The sequence below is a fragment of the Trifolium pratense genome, linkage group LG2 (assembly GCF_020283565.1).
Source record: "Trifolium pratense cultivar HEN17-A07 linkage group LG2, ARS_RC_1.1, whole genome shotgun sequence".
Classification (NCBI taxonomy): Eukaryota; Viridiplantae; Streptophyta; class Magnoliopsida; order Fabales; family Fabaceae; genus Trifolium; species Trifolium pratense.
In genome coordinates this window covers 3,258,554-3,274,230 of record NC_060060.1, presented here as the reverse complement: position 1 = coordinate 3,274,230, position 15,677 = coordinate 3,258,554, and the positions used below count along the sequence as shown (strand labels likewise).

Genomic DNA, 15,677 nt, shown 5'->3' with positions numbered 1-15,677 from the left:
CAATCGTTCCAAAAAAAATAGATTATTAAGGATGCATATAATATCGGGCGCGTGTTATCATGATGATGGTATGTAGGTATCACAATTTGCCTTTGTAATAGATTTAAATAATTAATAAATATTGTGGATCATATCTTTTAATTAATAAACTTGATTATTACTATTTTTGAAACACATTAAGTAGGATACTAGCTCATTAATTGAACCTTAAAATGTGTCCTTAGGGCACATGTTAGCGGACCCTAATTATAATATAAACACTACATTTGTTCTAATTTTTTTATCCTTTTAAAGTTTTGCACATAAATTAAGAAATAATAAATATTAATAAGTTGTATTAAAAAAAATATTGATAAGTTAAGTCATTGTTACTCTTATTTTATTAAGAAAGAGAAAAATCTATATAATGGATATTTTTATTTTTATAAGGATTGATTGTACTTTAGTTTCTTAAAAGAATTAAAGTTTTTGGACAAAAGTAAAATGACCAAAGTTTTGGGACGAAGTGAATAATATATAGGGATTGAAGTTCAATCTTCGGTACTTCCAGTTATTTACCTTAAAAAATGAAATTTTAACCACTAGACTACTTGATAAAAAATTAGATACTTGATCGAATAAAACAATTTCTAATTCGAAGAGAATGATCCTAGTAATTCATAAATAATTCGGTCGTAAGATAAATAAAGTTTAGCTAAAAATTATTTTCACCAAAAATCGAACTTGTATTCTCCATTATTCTCATTAACACTTGAGCAAATTACTTGGTTATATTTTTGTTATTTGACACACTTAGTCAATTTAAGACAAAACCCTAAGCTCAGTTAACTCACTGATCCGTAATATATTAGTTTTATTTTACTGGTAGTCATAATATCATACTTACTCCTATTATTGTCTATCTCTAGTAAATAAGAGAGAAGCTTAAATTTAACATTTAAAACATTCGAAAAGATAAAAAGATTAAAAAATTGTCACTTTAACGGGGCAGCCCTGAGGGGGGTGCAGGTGCCCTAGTGCGCCAAGTTCAAATGATAATAAAAAAAATTTATTATATTACTGCAGCCCAATTGCCAAGCTCAAATGATAATAAAAAAATAACACTTTTTTTTTACGGTCAGGCCCAATTTGAATGTATTTTATTGTTATTGATAGAATATGAATCTTTTTTTTTGTTGCTTATAAGAATAATTATTTTCTATTTTATTTGCAATTTAAAATTGATGATGATTTTTTTTTTAAAATTGTATTTATTTTTTATTATAAGAGACCATGGTTAAAATTTGCATGTGGCCTCTAAAAATTCGGGTAATATAGCTCACACAATCACCGAAGCAATCGGGACATCGATACCACATTTAAGCACTCGGGACAACGATGGTTGTTTTGATATCAAGATCTGGCGGTTAATTTTTTTCCTTCATATTTTAATTTTAATTTCATAATTGAAAATACCGAACTTGAATCTAGACTGTTCGATCTTAATAGAACGACCACCGATATCTCAATTGAGTGAATGCGAAGAATCTCTGATAGTTGGAGATCGAGTCGAACCCAAATATTTGATTAGGTGGACATTCTAACTGAGAAGCATAGTCATCTAAGAATTTCATTTTCAACAACACTATTTGAAGACATTTTATTAGAAACATGGTGAACAAGAGAAACAAGAACAACAACACCAACTTCTAGAACTATGTTTCGGTGTTATTTCAGATTTTGGACTAGGAGACTTCGTTGGTTTATCTGATTGCTGCATTTGTTGTTGTTGATGATGCTGCTTTTCATAATTTTCATGCTTTTCTGACTCAATTGTTTCTGAACTAGTTCTTAATCCTTCAGGTGTCAATCTGAAAGAAAATTAAGAAGAAAAATATATTTGATTGAATTAATTCAATTACTTAAAAAAAAAATACATTTTTGGTTGTGTATTAAAAATTCAATTAGCTAAAATATATATAAGCAAGATAAAATGAGAGTCTTACATAGGAAATTGAAATGAGTGATTGCTGCTCATATCGCTTTCGACCGAACGGTACGAGACAGTGGCCGCATAATTCGTAGGTTCTTCGTTAAGAACCGCCGCCGCTTTACTATGATCATCTTGAGTTTTGTCCAATGTAGTTTTCTCAACATTTTCATTTGACGATTTTATACGGTCATTCTCCAAAGTTAAATTCTTTGTTTTATTTGATGTATTTGTTGAGTCATGAGAGGAGTCTGACGACCCAGAATGTCTCTCAATTTCAACTATATTGTCATCGTTACTATGTTTTATCTCTTGAATACGTGGCATTGTCGTAGACACCCCGACACTATCATTATTCTTTGGCAGTTCACCGGAATATTTGTATGCGAAAAATTGTTCCCTTGAGAAACTATAATTCCCCAAATGTAAACTAAACAATGATTCATTTGATTGAACACTCCAATCCATAGGACTTGTAGGTTTAGGAGCAAAAGCAGAAGAAGGTATTCTATTTGGATCATATCCAGAATTAGGGCTAGGGCTCATCAACTGAGGTGGAGGAGATTGTGTCACTATTCCACTTTGAAAACTCCAAACAGGTGAACCATAACCAACATTATTAGATTCTTCAAAATTTTCTATGTTATGATCATTTGAATCTAGTGAAGAATGTGATGAAATTGAAGAACTTGAATTCTTTTCTTTATGATAATCTTCATCCTCAGGAAGATCAAAATGAACTTTCAATTTCTTGCCACTTCCTTTTATATTCTCATCACTAAATGAAGCCATTAATTTTGAAGCTCTACAAAAAATAAATATAAATAGTACATTAAAATCTCACAATTATAACAAAATTTAATGTAGCATGCAATTTAGATAAAATATAGAATCAACAAGGTTTTGTATCAATTTTTTTTTGTGAACAAAATGAAACTTTTTAATATTTCAACGCATGCAACTTTTTTGGCATAAAAGATATAAATACATATTACATCAATCATTATACAACAAGAAGAGATTATTTGCATCATTATCATACCACATTTTATCTTCATGACAAAAAAATAATTAGAAAATATAGAATTTTGTTATTATACAATCAACAAATAATATATGAAGGAAAATATATAAAACTTACTCAAGTTTTTATAATTGATTCTTGAAACCTTGCAGCTTCAATTTATAACAATTATTGAATAAAAAAATGGTGCAAGATGAAGGTTAATATAGAGATGAAAAAAAATATGAAAGCTGGGTTTTGGGGTATATGGAATTAATTGTGTATGAAGAACACAGAAAATGTTGACATTGAGAATGATGATGATAAAGGAAGGCAAAGAGAGGATCTCGGAAATTAATCTGTTTCTTTAACAGAGTGATTAATTATGAGTTATGACATATTAGAACTTATTTGTTAGAGAGGTTATGACAGACAATGTTTTTGTTTTTTGAAACGGCATGACAATGTTTTTGTTAAATTTTCATATGATTTTAAGGCTTAACTATACGTTATACATTTGATCTCTTATGTTTATTTTAGATTTTAATTTAATCTTTTTATATTTAAAAAATATCAATTTGATCCTTTATGTTTCCACCATTTACATTAGTTAGTCATTTCTGTTAGTATTTTGTATCATTATCGTGTAATCAACTAAAAAATATCAATTTGATCCCTTATCGTGTAATCAACTCTTTTAACATTTAATATTTTGTATCATTAAATGCTAAATTTCTATATTTAGATATCTTATCATGTGCCCTTAGGGCACATGTTAACATGACCCTATAAAAGGATTAAAATTAGGTTTAACTATACATTTAGTCTCTTACGTTAATTTTAGATTTCATTTTGGTCTCTTACGTTTCTACTATTTGCATTAGTTAGTCCTTTCAGTCAGTTTTGTCACATGTGGCAAACAGTTTGCATATGTGGACAGACACGTGGACACTTGGACACACCGACGCGTGTATACTTCAAACGTTGTCAGTGACAAAACTAACAGAAATGACTAACTAATGTAAATAGTGGAAACATAAGGGATCAAATTGATATTTTTTAAAGGGTCATGTTAACATGTGCCCTAAGGGCACATGATAAGATATCTAAATATAGAAATTTAGCATTTAATGATACAAAATATTAAATGTTAAAAGAGTTGATTATACGATTTTCAATAGCATATTTCCACATTTATCTCATTAAAATGTGCCTTAAGGGCACAAGTTAACATTTTCCTTATTTTTTTTCACCATATTGCGGATTTGGTTCTCCTAATTTTACATTTCTGGTCATTATATCATATTTTTTAACAAAATTTGCACCATCATAAGTGGTTTCTATCGAAAAACCTATGGAACATACAAGATGAGTTTTTCCATCCAACCGAACTTTTTCATGTTTGACCTGTTTTATTTTGTTAACATAGACCAAGGTACATCTAGAAGATTTCTAACCCGTTACTACTTACTAGAGTCAATTTTCGTCACGGTACAATATGAGATTTTTTATATTGAGCTTAATAATCTTAACAAACTCAAAAAAGCCAAAAATAGACAAGACCCAAAATAAAACAAAAAGTCAGAGATGATGGAAGAATGGCAATATTGTAAATATGAAAAAAATGGAGGGTAAATAAAGAAACATAATAAAAAGAAGTTATCTCTAGAGTTTGTGATTGTAATTCACACTAGCTATATTGATGATAACTTTGGTTTCTTATATTCCAAAATTCCATAAATATGAACAAAGCTTAGCACAAAAGTAATTATAATTACTATGGTAGTTATTTTGCAGCCTCAAGCCTTCAATGTTAGAGTTCAGTTCCTCCACTGTAAGCTATTTTATAGCCTTATCTTTTCAGCTTTTGAGCTTTGTTAGTTGTAACATTATTTTTAAATTGCATGTTTCATATGACATGAATTATATGATTCATTCATAAGACCATAGCAGCTGCATTAGTCCAAAAAAAATTATGTAATATCAAAGATATCGATGTAATTTCAAATGCGTCTGCAACCGTAATTTGAAACTTTTTTATGTCGATTACAAGCACTAATTCGTTTAAATAGACTATTCTAAATCTAATAATGAGTTTGATGCTCTAACTAATGGTTGAATACAATTTTTGCAAATATATGTTATTAAGCCAAAGTATGATGTTTTAGTGGCTAATTAGATTTGTGATCATTTGCAGCTACAAAAAGTTATCATATGCAGAATGCAGTAATCCATGTAACATCACCAGCTCTAATTCAATGTTTTAGTTCTTCTATCTATCAGAGACTGTCTCATGTTGCAGGTGATTGCAGAAGTAAAACAAAGGTTTGAAATCTCATGACCTATTTATTTTCAGAAAACTTGTTTTCATTTTCTTATTTTTAGTTTTAATAATAACAAAAAAAGTGACTCTTGTTTTCACTTTATTTTCTGTTTTCATCACATAATTTTGAAAATGTGAACAAAAATGAAAACAGAAAATAAAAATCAATCAAGCTCTTGGAATTCTTGTGATTAATTAATGCGGTTATTTGCTGCGCCAACCCTAATTTTGCTCTTAATGTTCTTGTGATTAATTAATATGGTTCTTTGCTACACCAGCCCTGATTTTAGAAAAATAAGTTGTTCACAAAACTACAGTGAAAAACCACATTGACGCGAAACTTTGGTTTTGGAGCTTCGATGAAATCGTGTCAAAAACAGTACATGACGCATGATTAAAGACTTAAACATCGAACCAAACATATGTTTTCAGTTCAATGCTCCTTAGAAATGCTATATTATATGGCATTGGCAGGTTAAATGTGATAAGAAAAGGTATCAAGTACCAACCGGGGTTAGGTCTAGCGAAAATTGCTAGTCATCCACAATGTGGTGTCTAATAATCAAATCCCAGCTGTGAGAATCGTCCATATTTAGTGTTTGATGGCTCAAACAGGATTACCTCTCGTGGAAAAAACCTATGGCAAACAAAAAAAGGAAGCTAGAGTAGAGGTGTCGAGTGTAGTGTGGCACAAAAGTAATGTTAAAATTCATAACACAAAAGTGCTTTTTTTTTTTTTTTTTTTTCTCTTTTGCTTATCAATTAACTCTGCATTTTGTAACAGGTTTTTGCAATGAGGAGAAGAAGGGCAAATGAGAGAACAGATACCTATGTACTATTAGAACCAGGGAAGGATGAGAGGTTTGTAACTGAGGAAGAGTTGAAAGACACCTTGAAAGAATGGCTCACAAATTGGCCTGGCAAGACTCTTCCTCCTGATCTTGCAAGATATGAAACCATTGATGATGCTGTTTCTTTCTTAGCAAAGTCCTTTTGTGAACTTGAAATTGATGGAGAAGTTGGATCAGTCCAATGGTATGAAGTTCGTTTAGAGTGAATATATAGAGTCAGATTATTCCATCAACCATTTCATTTTTGTCTTGCCAACTTGTGAATGTAATGTTCAGTTTAGTTGAGGAACCATTGGTGTTTATTAGAACATTTCATTCTCTTGTAACTGATACAAACATGTTATTTAGGTTCTGCTTATCATATAAGTGCTTATGTATAAATTATTTTTATAGCAAAAGATAAAATAAAGTAAAATTGTTTTCATATAACTATTCAGGAGAGTTTATGGTAACAAAGTTGAAAACAACTTATAAACACATTATAAGTTGTTTTCGTAAGTTCTCTCAAATTGTCTCATGTGATTTATGTCACTAGATAAGTTAAAATAAGTCAATCCAAACATGTTATTACATGACCCTAATTGTAATGTATAATGAACTAGTTTAGAGCTTTTATAACTCAACGGGCAATGATAAATGATATTCAATTTCAAACACAAAATTTCGACACCGTATGAAGTATATATCTATTCACCGTATAAAATCGTATCAAATATCTGTTTGAAAAACATTTCTCTAACTCAACTTATAACTAAGAAAACAACAGTATGATACTCTAAGGATAACAAAATAAGTATGAACTTCCTTGCAGAAATATACCATTTTCCAAATCATATATACCTTTTTCATAATCTATCTACCAAAGTATACCAAATCAGAAAACAGGTTGAAAGAAACAAGAATCAACAACTTCAATAGAAGGTTAAAATAAAATGATCTTATTGGAATCCTTACATAAGTTTCATCAAACATCTATAGAATCTCAAAGTACAAAACTTTTTAACATCAGAGTATTGCTAAGAAAAGCCTATTTAGGAACAAAAATCAGAAGAGCATCATCATATAGTTCTTTAAGATACTTCATCATCTTTTAACTCCCTTTGAGAACCACTGTCACATACTTTCATCATGTAGAACAAAATGTCATTGAATTCCTCAAGTTGAGTTGAATTTCTCATCAATCATCATAGGAAGCTTGTTTTGAAAAGTACTCACATCCTGCAAGCACATTTCTTGAACCTGCAATAGTTGACATAAATTACCAGTTATAAATAACTCTACATTGAAAATTATACAACAAATTTACTGATATACTAAATTTTTCCCATAATGATTTGTCTCAAGTAGATTATGCGGTTGGTGAGCCGAGGGACACTGAAAGAATAACTCCACATTGAAAATTACATAACAAATTAACAATTTGTCTCAAGTAGATTACTCGGTTGGTGAGCCAAGGGACACTGAGAGAATACTAAAAAGGAGGTTCATAGTTCACTCCCGCGGAACTAACACAAACCAACAAATTTACTGATATACGAAAATTTTCCCATAAAATAAAAGCAAATTAACAATCTCATATGTTACTAATATACCTTTGGTTGATATTTACTAGCTCCAATTCCAGGTGGTATCAGTGCACCACCCTTTTTATTTCTGGCAAGTAGGCCTTTGGTTACTGGGGACATCATCATATCTGTTGGGCTTGTATACCTAAAAAAATGAATGAAACAGAAAAACAATTAGCCAACAAATATTGATAGATATCACCACTAACCTAATTATTAAGTCTTCTGCATGTTTCTCTTCAAAATTCCCAAAACTAATTTTTTGTATATATACCTAAAAAACATACCTTTCTGGATATTTGAATGCTTTGGGAAGTTTAAGATGATCTGGGGTAACAGGTTTACGCAATTCATTGGAGGGTTTATGATGCTGAATTGAAGGGGTTGTTGGTGTTTTGCATTCAAGCTCCATTGTTGGAGTTTCAATTGGAAATTTTTGAGGAGTTTGCTGCATATTTTCCATCACACACAATGATGAATGATGATTCTATATTACTTGGTTTTAGTATCTAAAACCCTAATTTGATGAAATGGGAATTGAAATATGAACATGAAAAGGGTTTAATTAATAGATATTTATATGGATAATGAATGAATAAATAATAGTAATAATAATATAAGGTGAGTGTTAGAGAGGAGATGAAATTGCAACGGTCGAATTTAGTGAAGATGCTAGAAAATGGTTCAATTATGCTGTCCGTTGGGAAGGGATATACATCACAAAAATTTATTAATTATTAATTAGTGATAGAGAAAAAAAAATCTATTAATTAAAGTGACCATAATTTTATTTTAGAGTTTTTTTGAAGACTATTTTAGAGTTAATTACGTGTCCCTCATTTTATTTATATGAATTTCATCTTTTAAGATGAATAAGTGGAAGTATCAGATTTTTGACCAAACACTAATAAAATAGTTTCAATGTCTAGTGACAAACACTAATAAAATCAAATTACAAAACAAAAAATAGTTTCGCCATTTTTGGCGTACAAAAAGCTAGTAGACTTTCAAAGAGAGAGCGACAATCCTACCACTAATAACAAATAATATTAGAACAAAATTCAGACATAATATTAAAATACCGAATCACTTGATTTAGACCCCAATTGGCTAAAACATCCACCACTTTATTGTCCTCTCATAAGACACGAGAAATCTTGATTAATTCCATAACTGTCATCAATATAAAAATATCTACGAGAAGAATACTGAACAAGTACAATACTGCATATCTACGATGAATATAATCAACAACTTCCTCGGGGTTAGATTGAATGATCACCAAATAAAATCTCATATATAATGCCAACTTAACACCATGAAAAATCGTCAGAATCTCCACCACAATATCAATGCAATCACCGAATTTAACAGAAAATACCGTGATGAATTCTTCATCAAAATTCCTAATAACTCTGTCGCATCTCATCTAACAATTAAGTCACCATTATTCGCCGCACCATCACATTTTAATTCGACATAATTCATATAGGATGACACATCCCGCAAGAATCTGAATCCATTGAAAGTGTAATTTGATCAAATTTCTCTTATATTTAAGATCGTAGAAAATATTAAAATGACCAAAAAAAAATAAATTGTACCGTAACATGTTTAAGTTTTATCAAATGCTTGTACTAGTCAAACAAAGTCAAGCAAACATAAATTGACCCAAAAAAACACAAACAAGGAAGAAAACGCGTTTGGACAAAAGAAGAAAGAAAACAACACAGTCATCTTTCTCTTCTCTGTATCTTCTTTTCTTCCCCAAAATTAACAAATTCAAATTAGGGTTTTCAGAAAATCCCCTTTTCTCTAATTTCAATAATACACTGAAAAAAAACTCAATTGATTCTGGTTTCTTCTTCTATGAGATGTTTTCAACTTCAATTATTATCAAATGGAGTTCCTTTACTCAATTCAACTTCATCTTCTTCTCCATTTTTCTCTTCTTAGCCTCTCAATACGACGCCGTTTCACCCAATTCCGACAAATCAACACTTCTCCGTCTCAAAAACTCCCTCTCCGACCCCGCCGGAGTTCTCTCTTCATGGAGCCCTTCCTCCGGCCACTGTTCCTGGTACGGTGTTCACTGTGATTCAAACTCCCGCGTTGTTGCTCTCAACATCACCGGTGCCGGAGATGGTAACCGGAGTTCACATCCGTGTTCTGATTTTGGTGTGTTTCCGCTTTATGGATTTGGAATTAGGAGAAGCTGTTTGGGTTTTAAGGGTTCTTTGTTTGGAAAGTTTCCATCTTTGATCAGTGAGTTAACTGAGCTTAGAGTTTTGTCTTTACCTTTCAATGGGTTGGAGGGTTCAATTCCTCAAGAGATTTGGAGTATGGAGAAACTTGAAGTTCTTGATTTAGAAGGTAATTTCATTAGTGGTTATTTACCTTTTAAATTTCAAGGTTTGAGAAAAATGAGGGTTTTGAATTTGGGGTTTAATAAGATTGTTGGAGTTGTACCTAGTGTTTTATCTTCTCTTGAGAGTTTGGAGGTTTTGAATTTAGCTTCAAATGATTTGAATGGTTCTGTTCCTGGTTTTGTTGGGAAGTTTAGAAGGGTGTATTTGTCTTTTAATCAATTTAGTGGAGTTATTCCTGAGGAGATTGGTGAGAATTGTGGGAAGCTTGAGCATTTGGATTTGTCTGGTAACTCTTTGGCTGAACGGATTCCAAAGAGTTTGGGGAATTGTGTTGGGTTGAGGACACTTTTATTGTATTCAAATTTGTTGGAAGAGGGTATTCCTGCTGAATTTGGGAACCTTAAGAGCCTTGAGGTGTTGGATGTTTCGAGGAATACACTTGATGGTTCTATTCCTCGTCAGCTTGGGAATTGTAAAGAGCTTTCTGTTGTTGTGCTTTCCAACCTTTTTGATCCGGTTGGGGATGATGGGTTTGTTAGTTTGAACGATGAGTTGAATTATTTTGAAGGTTCAATGCCTGAAGAAGTTGTGTCCCTTCCTAAGCTTACAATTTTGTGGGCTCCCATGGTGAATTTGGAGGGAAGTTTTCCTAGGAGTTGGGGTGCTTGTGCTAACTTGGAGATGGTCAATTTGGCTCTAAACTTTTTCACTGGAGAGTTCCCAAACTGGCTTGGCTTATGCAAGAAGCTTCATTTTATTGATCTGAGCTCAAACAATCTTACTGGGGAGCTTTCTGAGGAACTTCATGTTCCCTGTATGACTGTGTTTGATGTTAGTGCTAACATGTTGTCTGGTTCAGTTCCTAATTTCTCCAATAATGCTTGTTCTCCCTTTCCTCTATGGAACGAGAATCTGTTTGAAACTGACGACACTGCATCTCACTATGCGTCATATTTTTCATCGAAAGCTCGTGAGGGAACCCTTTTTGCATCACTAGGAGAAGTCGGTCTTTCAGTTTTTCACAACTTTGGGCAAAACAACTTCACTGGCATTCAGTCATTACCAATAGCCCATGACAGGATGGAGGAAAAAAGTAGTTACACACTTCTTGTCGGAGAGAACAAGCTAACGGGACTATTTCCTACATATTTATTTGAGAAATGTGACGGATTAGATGCATTGCTTTTGAATGTCAGTTACAATAGCTTTTCCGGTGATATTCCTTCTAATATTGGTAGAATGTGCAAATCTCTGAAATTTTTGGATGCATCTGGTAATCAAATTTCAGGACCAATTCCCCTTGGTTTAGGGGATTCGGTCTCTCTTGTTTCCCTGAACTTCAGTGGAAACCGGTTACAAGGTCATATTCCCACCAGCCTCGGACAGATGAAGGATCTGAAGTTTCTTTCTTTGGCTGGTAATAATTTGAGTGGCTTAATTCCTTCCGATATGGGGCAGCTGTACTCTTTACAGGTCTTGGATCTTTCTAGAAACTCTCTTACTGGGGAGATTCCAAAGTTTATCGAGAACATGAGAAATTTGACCAATGTTTTGCTCAATAACAACAACCTTTCTGGACACATTCCTGCTGGTTTGGCAAATGTCACGTCGCTCTCTGCATTCAACGTGTCTTTCAATAACTTATCTGGATACTTGCCATCAAATAGTAGCCTCATCAAATGCAGCAGTGCTGTTGGGAATCCGTTTCTAAGTTCCTGCCGTGGAGTTTCTCTGACTGTGCCATCAGCAAATCTACAAGGGCAGATTGATGAAAATTCTCCTATTACATCACAAGCTACTGAAAAAAATAGTGATAACGGTTTCAATGCCATTGAAATAGCATCTATAACTTCTGCTTCAGCCATTGTTTCGGTTCTTATAGCCCTTATTGTTCTGTTTTTCATAACGCGAAAGTGGAAGCCGAGGTCGAGGGTTGGTGGTTCCATTAAAAGAGAAGTTACTGTTTTTACTGATATTGGTGTCCCGTTGACATTTGAAAATGTTGTCCAAGCCACAGCAAATTTCAATGCAAGCAACTGTATAGGGAGTGGAGGGTTCGGCACAACTTATAAGGCAGAGATATCACAAGGAATCTTGGTTGCAGTGAAACGTCTTTCAGTTGGACGTTTCCAAGGTGTTCAACAATTCCATGCAGAGATTAAGACACTTGGAAGGCTTCATCATCCAAACCTTGTAACTTTGATTGGCTACCATGCTAGTGAGGCAGAGATGTTTCTCATATACAATTATCTTCCATATGGTAATCTTGAAAAGTTCATCCAAGAGAGATCCACCAGGGCTATGGATTGGAAAATTCTTCACAAGATTGCATTAGACATAGCGCGCGCACTTTCCTATCTGCACGATCAATGTGTACCGCGTGTTCTTCATCGCGATGTCAAACCTAGCAATATCTTGTTGGACGACGATTTCACCGCTTATCTATCCGACTTTGGACTGGCGAGACTTCTCGGAACTTCAGAGACACACGCCACAACCGGTGTGGCAGGAACGTTTGGGTACGTTGCTCCTGAATACGCCATGACATGTCGTGTTTCCGATAAAGCTGATGTGTATAGCTATGGTGTGGTGCTTCTTGAGTTGCTATCAGATAAAAAATTATTGGACCCTTCATTTTCTTCTTATGGAAATGGTTTCAATATAGTAGCATGGGGATGCATGCTACTGGGGCAAGGAAGGGCAAAGGAGTTTTTTGCTACTGGTTTATGGGATGCCGGACCCGAAAATGACTTGGTAGAGGTTCTTCACTTAGCAGTTGTGTGTACTGTTGATTCATTATCAACTAGACCTACAATGAAACAGGTTGTGAAAAGGCTTAAGCAACTTCAACCCCCATCATACTAGCCCCTTGTGAAAAGGCTTAACAATGAAACAGGTTGTGAAAAGGCTTAAGCACAAACATGACAGCGGATGCACAATGACATTGACACATCGGCACCAGTATTTATTTGGGGATAAGGAATTAATCAACGTGTCATTGTCGTTTCATGTCGGACACTGGATACGCCTTCATTTAGAAGTCGGTGTTGTAGAGCTTGTGTGGCTAAGCTCTTTTGGAATCATTGGTAATTTTTATTGATGTTCATTTCACTTGTAAGTTGTAAGTTGTGATTTATTAGAATTTTAGGCCATTCATTATGGACTTGTATTAGGTTGAGTTCCCTAATTTGTACTTTTTTTTTTTATAAGCTCCCTAATTTGTACTTAATCACCCCCTTGTAAATTTTAATATAGTTGTACAACCCAATTTTCCAAGCTTTTTAGATTATTTGGTTAGGACTTGGTAAAGATTCTGCAGAAGAATGCAGATATTTGATTGCTACTCCATAAAATATTAGAATTCTTCAAATTTTGGTGCTGTTTGGTTGAAACTTTTCGGTTATTACTTATATATTTTGATTATGTTTTTCACTTAGTTTATCATCATTCTCTTGTTTTCGATGTAATATTCTCTAATGTGTGAAATGGTGAAATGCGAATGTTATTCTAAGATAAAGGTTCGATATAAAATTTGTCCGGTAACTTTGTAAGTAGTATAGTTTAATTTATAGTTGTAGAGACATTGATTTACAAGAGTCTGAGTTTGAATTCAGAGCAGCTCTCGCATCCGCCAGGGGACATACCCTCGGTTGTTCTAGAATGGCTTGTTTTCAGATGCTGAATTACCGCTCTTAGGCATCTATGGAATCTGCTCTTTGGGTTCCTAACCTTACCCTTTGACTACTAGAAGTGACATATAGCCCATTCTCTAGAATATCAACGGATGCATACAGTCGATATCTGCTCTTTGCTAAGGCAAGGAAAGCTGTCCAGGAGTGGAACCGTGAAATATCTTTCATCAACATCATCAGCGGTAGGGAAAGGAGTCATTCAAATAAAGAAGTCACAAAAAGAATAAGGTTCTGGATAAAGAGAAGAATCGGGTTTAGCGGTAATGGCATAAGCGAAAGCTAGATCACCGGGATTTTTAATTTCTTTCATACTTAGAGTGAGACTGAGAGTGACTCGAGCAACTAGAAAAAAAGTTTCAATTTTGAGACAAAGTAACCATTTGAATGATTTATTTTCCACAACACATGGTCTTCTATTTAGTTGTTGCCCACCACATTATTGAATCAGCTGAAAAGTTTCAAAATGGAGTTTGTGGCTACCATTCAACCGTAGATACATCTATGTCAAGTAGCAAACTTTTTTGTTTTTTCACCAAACTTATATCTTAGAATGGTGGTATCTTTCAAATTGATTTTAAAATTAAATTTAAACATTTTATGAAAACAAATCATACAGTATTTATTATTAATTTTATAACATGAAAATTCATATAAAATTAAAACAAAAAATTACATCTAATCAACAATAAAAGTAAAATAATTTTTTTTTCTCTTTCAAAATATGCTTAAATTGCATCATCTTTTTCCTTTGGAAAAACCACACCCTCCTATATTTAATTTTTTATTTACTCCCAATATTAACTCTCATTCCTTAAATCCTCCCATAATATTTCCACACTTTCTCTAAGTTTTTTAAAGAGTGAACAAAGGAGAGCTACTTTTACATCTATACTTTCTTAAAATCCCATACCCCCTACAAATTTATACATCCAAATGGAAAAAAGAAAATATTTTTTCTTCACATTCGGATAGATAAATTTAGGGGTAAAAAAACAAGTCATTCGAATTAGAACGGTTTTTAAGAATTATAAAAAGGAAAGAAGCTCTCTCAATAAATGAATTGTAAGAATTGCATTTTCATCATTGGCCCTCTTTGTCAACACTACACAATCTAGAACAAGTTAGCAATAGCATTGATAAGAATATGCTTCAATATTTTTTTGACTAAAAGAGAACAATATGCTTCAATATTGGTGTGCTACATGATTATTCACTGTCACATGTTTGACAAAATCAGTTGAAGTGAGGGAAATTGCCGTGACAAAAACACAATTTAAAAAGAACCTTCTCTCTTTTTTCCACTTGGGCCCCTTCCTCCCCTTTGGTGCACAGACATGACATGTCTTCCAAAGTTCAACTTCTACCTATCAATGTCTTTGGTTCTGCTTTTTCTATAGTGATGTACAGCTTATGTTGGAAATAGCAACCAGAAAATAGAGACATAACTGTGGAAAAGTGTCATATGTGCTCTATAGTAAGATAGAAGATTAATGGTTAAAAATCGCTTAAAATTTTGATTATATTGACCAATATTGCCAAGAATTCAGGGTTAAAACTTAGGCAGTAATATAATTTGGTGGTGATTCAACAAAAACAAGAAAAATATATATAAATTGGTTTTGATGCAGTAATATATTAACTTTTCTTGTTTTTTCTCTCAAACCGGCGCCAATTTAGTTATTGTCTCGATCGTGAGAATATGCAATATTGTGGAGTTCTATACACGAGGACGAACACATTAAAAATATTGAGACACTTCATAAGACTCACAATAAACAGAAATTGGATACCCAACTTGATCTGCCTACTTCAACAATAGAGTGACTGTTGTAATTTCTATACAACAACCTACATGATACAATTCATACAAGAGACACCAAACATCGAGATAGATACAGACACCGG

General features: G+C 33.0%; 4 protein-coding genes across 4 annotated transcripts; 2 read left to right on the top strand and 2 right to left on the bottom strand.

Annotated features, from left to right (window-relative positions):
• Positions 1-1,981: 1,981 nt before the first annotated feature.
• LOC123910052 lies at positions 1,982-2,761 on the bottom strand. Its single transcript, XM_045961080.1, has one exon. The coding sequence runs from the start codon at positions 2,759-2,761 to the stop codon at positions 1,982-1,984; it is 780 nt and encodes a 259-aa protein (XP_045817036.1).
• A 1,889-nt stretch (positions 2,762-4,650) lies between these two features.
• On the top strand, positions 4,651-6,570 carry LOC123908491 (protein CHLORORESPIRATORY REDUCTION 7, chloroplastic). Its single transcript, XM_045959145.1, has 3 exons — positions 4,651-4,806; positions 5,170-5,297; positions 6,080-6,570. The coding sequence occupies exons 1-3, from the start codon at positions 4,752-4,754 to the stop codon at positions 6,350-6,352; spliced, it is 456 nt and encodes a 151-aa protein (XP_045815101.1). The 5' UTR covers positions 4,651-4,751; the 3' UTR covers positions 6,353-6,570.
• Positions 6,571-7,061: 491 nt separating this feature from the next.
• On the bottom strand, positions 7,062-8,364 carry LOC123908868. Its single transcript, XM_045959593.1, has 3 exons — positions 7,999-8,364; positions 7,739-7,856; positions 7,062-7,385 (listed from the first exon to the last, which is right to left on the bottom strand). Exons 1-3 carry the CDS (start codon positions 8,172-8,174, stop codon positions 7,302-7,304), a joined length of 378 nt encoding a protein of 125 aa, XP_045815549.1. The 5' UTR covers positions 8,175-8,364; the 3' UTR covers positions 7,062-7,301.
• Positions 8,365-9,045: 681 nt separating this feature from the next.
• LOC123906998 (LRR receptor-like serine/threonine-protein kinase RPK2) lies at positions 9,046-13,521 on the top strand. The gene has a single exon (XM_045957051.1). It carries the CDS (start codon positions 9,586-9,588, stop codon positions 12,943-12,945), a length of 3,360 nt encoding a protein of 1,119 aa, XP_045813007.1. The 5' UTR covers positions 9,046-9,585; the 3' UTR covers positions 12,946-13,521.
• Positions 13,522-15,677: the final 2,156 nt, after the last annotated feature.